The sequence below is a fragment of the Lytechinus pictus genome, chromosome 13 (genome assembly GCF_037042905.1).
Source record: "Lytechinus pictus isolate F3 Inbred chromosome 13, Lp3.0, whole genome shotgun sequence".
NCBI classification, from domain to species: domain Eukaryota; kingdom Metazoa; phylum Echinodermata; class Echinoidea; order Temnopleuroida; family Toxopneustidae; genus Lytechinus; species Lytechinus pictus.
In genome coordinates this window covers 15,104,322-15,113,154 of record NC_087257.1, presented here as the reverse complement: position 1 = coordinate 15,113,154, position 8,833 = coordinate 15,104,322, and the positions used below count along the sequence as shown (strand labels likewise).

The 8,833-nt window shown below is 46.8% G+C and overlaps 1 protein-coding gene across 1 annotated transcript; it reads right to left on the bottom strand.

Annotated features, from left to right (window-relative positions):
• Positions 1–5,455: 5,455 nt before the first annotated feature.
• On the bottom strand, positions 5,456–6,553 carry LOC135156446 (putative nuclease HARBI1). The gene has a single exon (XM_064108950.1). The coding sequence runs from the start codon at positions 6,551–6,553 to the stop codon at positions 5,456–5,458; it is 1,098 nt and encodes a 365-aa protein (XP_063965020.1).
• Between the last annotated feature and the right edge of the window lie 2,280 nt (positions 6,554–8,833).

Here is an 8,833-nt window from a genome sequence, read left to right as displayed (position 1 = left end):
TGTCGCGCGAGGTGTTGGCCTATAAATACGACACGCGATGCGACTTTCTTCATTACAACCGCTGATGCCTGACGAGACGCTGCTACAGTGAACAAGACACAACCAAAATACAAGCATCGGCATGGCCCCAAAGAAGTCAAGGAAAAAGAGGAAAAATCAGCCTGATGAGGAGGAAGGGCCCCAGCCTATACCCGTGGCCGAGGAGAAAGCTACTGCTTCTGTCATAGCTGGTGATGAGGGTGATGAATTTGGTGAAGCCCAGACCGAGGATGATGAAATGCTGCAGGAAGGGGGCCAAGATCCACCAGCCGCCGCCAGTGATGAGAACAACGTGACAGATGGCCATGCTACCTGCGGTATCAGGAAAGCCATGGAGCAGGAGCTGGCCGAGTTTTTCGCTGACAATGAGTTCATCTACGACAAGAGCAAGGTGGACTTCAAAAACTCTAAGAAGAAGGAGCGCAAGTACATGGAGATGGCGGAAAAGCTGGGAGTCACCGGTAAGTAGTAGCTGAAAAATATGCACATTCCGATTTATTGATGATGTTTATTAGTTAAACATGCCAATTTTTTGGATGTTGACTAATTTCTTGCTTCTACATTTTGTATATTTTCAGTGGCCGACATGGTATAAAGGCCAGAGGACCATCCTGGGGAAGATGAAGACCGCTGGAAAGAAGAATGGTCAGAAGGCCATCGTCCTTACCCCCGGGCAGAGATGGGTCAATAACAACCTTGGTTTTCTGACGAAGCACATAGTCCATCGGTCACAGGGCTGCCAACTGGGCCACCTCAGTGGCCGAATTACTGAAGCCGCCTCCGACGAAGAGGGTTTAGATGAGGAGGGTCCAGATGCCAGCCAAGCACCCAGCTCCATCCAAGTCTCCAGCCAGGGGGCTGCACCTCCCAAGAAGAGGCAGAAGAGGGGGTCGCCCACCGATGAGGACAAGGCCCTCCTGGAATTCATCAGAACATCCACCGAGCAGACGGCCATCCGGAGCCAGGTGGATGCGGCACTCACCCAAGGCGCTGACGAGAGGCAGGCCTGGCTAGAATGGATGCTGCAGGCCGTCCGCCCACTCCCAAGACCCCTCTGGCGAGAGTTCACCAGGGACACTTTCAACTTGGTGAGCCGCTACCAGGATCGGGCGGACCACCTTTCCACCACCCCAGTATCTCGCCCCAGCACTCCCCAGATGATCCAGCCACTCAGGCCTCAGTCAGCGCCGATCGGCTTCACCCAGGACGCTCCACCTGCTTCCTTCCTTGGGATGCTCGGGCCAAGCAGCACCTGGACCCCTCAGAACCCTCAGGGAGGATTTCAGCAGCCCAATTTACAGGCCCCCTTCCAGCAGCAGGCCCCCTTCCAGCAGCAGCGTGCCCCCTTCCAGCAGCAGCACCCCCACTTCCAGCAAAAACAGCAGGCCCCCTTTCAGCAGCAGCAGCAAGGAGGCAGCAACAGCGCCAACACATCAATCATCACCCAGTTGAACTTGTCAGATGAAGAAGATGAACAGTGAACTTTTGTTAGGATTGTTTTTATTGTTACTTGACGAACTCTCTCAACTCAAATTATAATTTGACTATTTTGGAACATTTATTTCAAACTTTTTTAAACATTTACTCGGTGAATGGAATTCATTTTCGTTAACAAAATGTCTTGGAAAAAATATATAATTTTTAAAACAACATGATTAATGACAATATAAATTTTTTTATATCTGTACATCTTTTTTATTCTCATAAATCACGTTTTTTTCAAAAATATTCTTTTTTTTATATTTCAAATACATGCTATTAAAGGAGAATCAACGTTTATTATTTCAAACATTTCATTGTCAAAGAAATTTTTGTTTAAAATAAATGTTGACATGATCATTCATTTCTTCTTTGAAATGATTCATTCCACTAAATCAAGGAGGCAGCAACAGCGCCGTCACATCAATCATCATCCATTTGAACTTGTCAGACTTGTCAAATAAAGAAAATAAACAGTGAACTTTTGTTTGGATTGTTATTGTTACTTGATGAACTCTCTCAATTTAATTTACAACTGACCCATTTTGGAACATTTATTTCAAACTTTATTTTAAACATTAACATAGTCAATACAATTAATCATCGTTAATAAAATGTCTTTGAAAAATATATATCATGTTTAAAACAACATGATTAATGACAAAAGAAAATTGTGTAGCATAATGAGTTATACCTTTAAGATGTATTTCATAGTTTAATCGTAGAGGGCGATGATTTAGTTGTGATATGCTTTGCGATTATTGGAGAAGTACGTCAGTTCGCTGGGAGCTGCGGTGGCGTGCGGTTGTAAGATGTAAGCTCCGAATAAATCAAGTTGAACTGTATACTGAATATCTCCCAAGTTGCTTCATTTGCATGATTTAGGGTGAGTGAGCGGGTGTTTCGGTGTATTTCAGAGGAGCGAGAGATTGTACCACGTTGCACAATATACTTTTGTGAACGAACCTGCCCAAAAAGAGATATAAAAGTGAGTAGAAGCGTGGACCGGGTTCTGGAGACTGCGAGACGGCAGAACGCTACCCCCGACAGGGCCCGGTTACGCCACACTGGTGGCCGCGGTGGGATTGAACAACGTGGTATTGGAAGCTCAGACAACTTATAGGCGCCTGTATTACAGGGAGCGCCACGTATAAGGCCTATGAAGATTGCCTGGAGAGAGGCAAGAAGAGAGCGCCTATGCACGTTGGTGAATAGCACCCGGAGTGCATGTGTTGGCGACAGCGTGGATAGCGCAGAGGAAGGGAGCCTTGAGAGAGGCAAGAAGACAGTGCCTACACACGTTGGTGAACAGCGCCCTGGATGTGTGTGGCGGAGATAGTGCCTACACACGTTGGTGAATAGCGCCCTGGGTGTGTGTGGCGGAGATAGTGCCTACACACGTTGGTGAATAGCGCCCTGGGTGTGTGTGGCGGAGATAGAGCCTACACACGTTGGTGAATAGCGCCCTGGGTGTGTGTGGCGGAGATAGTGCCTACACACGTTGGTGAATGGCGTATTGAGTGTGTGTGGCGGAGATAGTGCCTACACACGTTGGTGAATAGCGCCCTGGGTGTGTGTGGCGGAGATAGTGCCTACACACGTTGGTGAATGGCGTATTGAGTGTGTGTGGCGGAGATAGTGCCTACACACGTTGGTGAATAGCGCCCTGGGTGTGTGTGGCGGAGATAGTACCTACACACGTTGGTGAATAGCGCCCTGGGTGTGTGTGGCGGAGATAGTGCCTACACACGTTGGTGAATAGCGCCCTGGGTGTGTGTGGCGGAGGTAGCGCCCATGCACGTTGGTGAATAGCGCCTTGAGTGTGCGTGGCGGAGGTAGCGCCTATGCACGTTGGTGAATAGCGCCTTGGGTGTGTGTGGCGGAGATAGCGCCTACACACGTTGGTGAATGGCGCCTTGGGTGTGTGTGGCGGAGATAGCGCCTATATACACGTTGGTGAATAGCGCCTTGAGTGTTGTGGCGGAAATAGCGCCTATACACGTGGGTGAATAGCGCCTATTGAGTCGGTGTGTAGACGACAGCGTGGATAGCGCCTATACATGTAAATGTATAGCGCCTACGACGAGTGGCTATGAAGAATGGATCTGAAATTCCTTGCAGGATAAGTGCAGCATGGAGATGGGGATCTCTGAACGTCGAAGAGAAGTACTTGTTGGATATGCAGATACTAGCAACGAGGGAACTGGAGCTGTCCTATGTTGGGAAGGAGCAAGTCATATCCTATGCTAGTGGGGTACTGCATTCAGAAAGCAGAGAAAAAACTACTATGGGGCTCAAAAGGAGTCATGGGCCATGGTAGTATTTCGGAGCTGCAACAGAACTTCTATGGGCGGAGATCAGGACGGATCATCGGGCACTTGGTTGGATCTTTGCAGACGCAAGGGTGGTTGCCGTGGAACTTGACATCAGCAATGAGCAGATACCATGCAACAGAAAGAACCTTCGATCAGGTAGATCTTGGAAGCAGAGCATCAGTCAGTCGACCGGCCCGATTGGTCAACGGTGGCTTCAAAGTCTAGTGTGGAGAAGTCCTATTGGAGGATGCACAGCTAGAGATGAAGCAAGACATACTCTACAGGAAGTAGGAGTGTGACCAAGGTCGGAATGTAACCTGGCATGTGATGTTGTTCTTCAGATAGATAGTTCGAAGGAATTGCGTTGGATGCACATCCGCTGATTGTTACGACAGGGTAACGCCTTGGCCTCCAAAGAAGTCTTTATAGAGAGAGATCGAGATGATGAAAAGTAGTTCTAGACATGCGCCTTGAAGAAACCCCCGAGAAGAAATCCTCTAGCACTTCAATCCGCAGAATAGATATTGGACATAACTTTCGCTATAACTTTGTGCCAGAAACAGTAAAAGACTCTGATGCATTTGATTTTGTATTCAAAATGTTGTTTTATGCCTAATTGATGTATGCTTTATATTTTTGCTTCCATGTTTTCCTTTTCCTCTTTTCTAACCTTTCTTATGTCATTCTCATCTTGACATTTTCTGATCTCAATACAACTCTGTTTGCTCTTTCTATCTATTTCTGTATATAGATTGTTTTGGTTGTTAATGTAAGAACGGTACTCCCTTTATGTACTATGCCAATGTATATACCTGTATACTTTTAACGATGTCTTAATGTTTTATTTTCTTCTTTGGAAGAGCGAGATAACATTTAAAGAAATTCATTTTTATGTTTTATTGTTAATATACCTGGTCCGAGGACAGCCCAGACTTGGGGAGGGGCTGTGTAGCATAATGAGTTATACCTTTAAGATGTATTTCATAGTTTAATCGTAGAGGGCGATGATTTAGTTGTGATATGCTTTGCGATTATTGGAGAAGTACGTCAGTTCGCTGGGAGCTGCGGTGGCGTGCGGTTGTAAGATGTAAGCTCCGAATAAATCAAGTTGAACTGTATACTGAATATCTCCCAAGTTGCTTCATTTGCATGATTTAGGGTGAGTGAGCGGGTGTTTCGGTGTATTTCAGAGGAGCGAGAGATTGTACCACGTTGCACAATATACTTTTGTGAACGAACCTGCCCAAAAAGAGATATAAAAGTGAGTAGAAGCGTGGACCGGGTTCTGGAGACTGCGAGACGGCAGAACGCTACCCCCGACAGGGCCCGGTTACGCCACAATATGTTATATCTGTACATCTTTTTTATTCTCATAAATCACATTTTTTCAAACATGTTCTCCTTCATTATTTTATTTCGAACACATGTTATTAAGGAGAGTTAACTTTTTAAATTTCAAACTACCTTTCGATGTAAAAGTAATGTATGTTTAAAATAACTGTTGACATGGTCATTCATTTCTACTTTGAAATGATTCATTCCACAAAATCATGATCGAAGTTTACATGCCATTTTTATGACAGAGTCTGTGCTGTATCCCAAGTAGTGCGCCAAGTGGCAGTCTATATCATGTGTTGTTGCCAGGGCAGGCTTCCAACTGGACTGTTGTAGTAGTGCTTCAGGTAAGTTCTCAGCTTCTTGCCCTCTTTGTTTGCCTGGTAGCCTCCGCCAACTCGTTCAACATCGTGCAGAACTGCTGCGTTTCTCCATGCCCCAGGGATGTGGTTGCCCAACTCATCTTCATGGTCAACGTCAATGTTCTGAAGCCCAGGAAAACGATCTCTCATTAGGTTGTGGAGGCACATGCAGGCCATAATGACTGTCCTGGCCTTTTCTGGATCAAGCTGTAGGGTACTCAACAAGCATCTCCAGCGATGGGCAAGGATGCCAAAGCTGTTCTCCACCACACGGCGAGCCCTCGAGAGACGGTAGTTGAAGATTCTCTCCTCGTCGGTCTGCTCACGGTTGGAGTACGGCTTCTGCATCCATGTCCTGAGAGTGAAGGCGTCGTCCCCAATTAAGAAGTAAGGGGTGTCTCGGTCATCATCTGGCAGGGGCTCTGGATCTGGCAGGCCAAGAGTACCATTCTCCAGTCCACGTCTCAGCGGGCTGTGGTTGAAGACCTGGGCATCCGATGATGAACCGGGATTACCAACGTCAGCCCAGAGGAACTTGTAATTGCCATCAACTAGGGCCAAGAGGATGAGGCTGTAGAAACCCTTGTAGTTGTAGTAGATCGTACCAGAGCCTGGTGTATTTATGATGGCCACGTGTTTTCCGTCCAAGGCTCCGCAGACATGATGAAAGTTCCATCTGTCAGCGTAAGTCCGTGCCACTTCTCTCCATTCATCTGGGGTAGTTGGACAGGAAAATACTTCATCTTGGTATTCATTGATGATGGCCTGGCACACCTCTGGTATAAACAGAGAGATGGTATTATGGGCAACACGGAAGGCATACTGCATGGTTTTGTAGCTGTTGCCGGTCGCAAGATATCTCAAGGTGATGGCCAGTTTGAGCCCAGGATCCAGTGGCTGCCGGTAGCGATAGGACTTCTCTATCCTCGGAGTGATGCGCTGCAACAGTTCAAGGAACGTTTCTGGTGGCATCCTCATGTAGTTCAGGAAGTCACCCTGACATTCTCTCTGCAACTCCGTCATCAGATTATCATACTGTCCAAACAGCACACGTCTCTCAATCCTGGGTTTGACCCATCACCTTCTTCTTTGCCTTGCATGTCTTTGACGTCTACGGATGAGTAAGGCCATCAATATGACATGTCTGTCTTGAACGTTTTGGATTTGCCTTCTCAGACTTAGCAAATGCAAGAGCCTCCCAGGAGCTATTGGTTGAGCAGCAGCCATGTTTACAGTGGATGGTCCAGACATTTGGGATGAAAGCTCAGGAGTTCTCGAGCTTATATTGGGGGTGAAAAAAAATCGTACAACGTTGCAAAGGGGGCAAGACAGGTCTTCCAATAGTCTTAGGGTGGTACAACGGACTCGTACGACAGGATGCATCATCGTACGACATGAAAATACTCGTGCAACACTCGTTCGGGGTCTTACGAGTGCGTGCAAAGTCGCACAACACTCGTACTGCCTGTCGTGCAATTATTTGTCATCGCGTCAGTCGCTCAAAATATCGGAGCAGCACGGTTTTTTTTCCCGACCAAGATGCGACCATTTTGTCGCATCTGGATCGTACAATAAGTGGTACAACGGCTACAACGAGTCGTACAACGGGAAAAATTTCGAGTCGCAAGCCGTTGTAGTCTGTTTGGCAACAATTGTGAAAGGGGCTTAAGCAATAAAGTACTATAATGCTCAGTATATTATAGGCCTAATGCCTCGTTTACATTTGCTACGATCATCGTACGATGGATTAGTTTAAGATTTTTGTGACAATGTAGTTGGCTACGATTTGTCTTTTTAACCTTATTTAAGCCCCTTTCACAATTGACGTACGACCACTTGCGACCTTTTGGTCGTGCGACAGGCTGCAACAGGCATCAATCGCCAGTCATCTCATAATATCGCACATAGGCTTTCACAGTTGCAACAGCTGTCGTACAACAAAAACAACCAGTAAAACCCGTTGCACGAGTAAGTCGATTATGATCCTATTGTGCTCGTGCGATCACATGCGAGTGTTGCACGAGGGATTGCGAGGGGAACGGTCGCACACAACGGTAGTGCAATGTTGTAAGCCGTTGCGATCGGTCTTGCAACAGTCTTATGGCACATCATATTATCGCACCCAGTCGCAAGACAGGTCTCTGTACATGTAGGTCGCTAGCACATGTGCAAGTGTTGTACGACCTCCAGTCGAGTAAATGCGACTACTTAGTTGTGCCACCTCTCGCACCAAGTCGTGCAACGTTGAACAACACTCCCACGATGATCGCCCGACCGATGGTATGACCCCGGATACGAGCTGATGCGAGTGAATCGGTCGTATTTGATCGCGTTCGGATTTTGAACATGTTCAAAGTTCAGATGTGACCAGTCACGACCACCTCGAGTTCGTGCGACCGTCTACAACGACTGCGAGTGCTCGCAAGTCACCAAGAGATCGATCGTGCAACAGCAGAAAAAAACTGTTGCAGGCGGTCGTAAACTGGTCGGATGTCAATTGTGAAAGGGGCTGTACGGTCGCATACATGCGAATGCAACGGTAGTGGAATGTTGTAAGCCGTAATTTCGATCGGTCTTGCAACAGTCTTATATTATCGCAACCAGTCGCAAGACTGGTCTCTGTAGGTATCTAGCGCATGTGCAAGTGTTGTACGACCTCCAGTCGACTAAATGCGACTATACGTAGTTGTGTCACCTCTCGCACCAAGTCGTACAACGTTGAACAACACTCACACGATGATCGCCCGACCGATGGTACGACCTGATGCGAGTAAACCAATCGTATTTGATCGCGTTTGGATTTTGAACATGTTCAGATTCAGATGCGACCAGTCACGACCACCTCCGACCACCTCAAATTCGTGCGTTCGTCTACAACCACTGCGAGTGCTCGCAAGACACCAAGAGATCGATCGTGCAACAACAAGAAAAATCTGTTGCAGGCGGTCGTAAACAGGTCGTACGTCAATTGTGAAAGGGGCTTTACGGCCATCGTGCGATTTTTGTGCTGGGCACCGTAGATGACTGAATATGGAGATCGTACGATGTCCCTGCTCTTTCCGTAAAATTACCGTGAGCTGATCATAAGATGTCTCTCACTTTTATTAAAGTGATACGATTTTAAGATTTTGAAAACAAATCTAAATCCACGCCAATCAAAACGATAGACCCTACGATGATGGTGAATCAGTACGAAAATCGTACGAACACCGTTAGCCATTCTTTTCTAATTATCATCCTACGGGCAGATAACCTATCGTAGACCTAATATAAACGGGCATTACTATGCTTAGTGTGAGAAAC

What these genes read in the sequence shown, in the direction of transcription:
- LOC135156446 (XM_064108950.1), bottom strand. Translation starts at nt 6,553, where the DNA reads ATGACGGAGTTGCAGAGAGAATGTCAGGGTGACTTCCTGAACTACATG.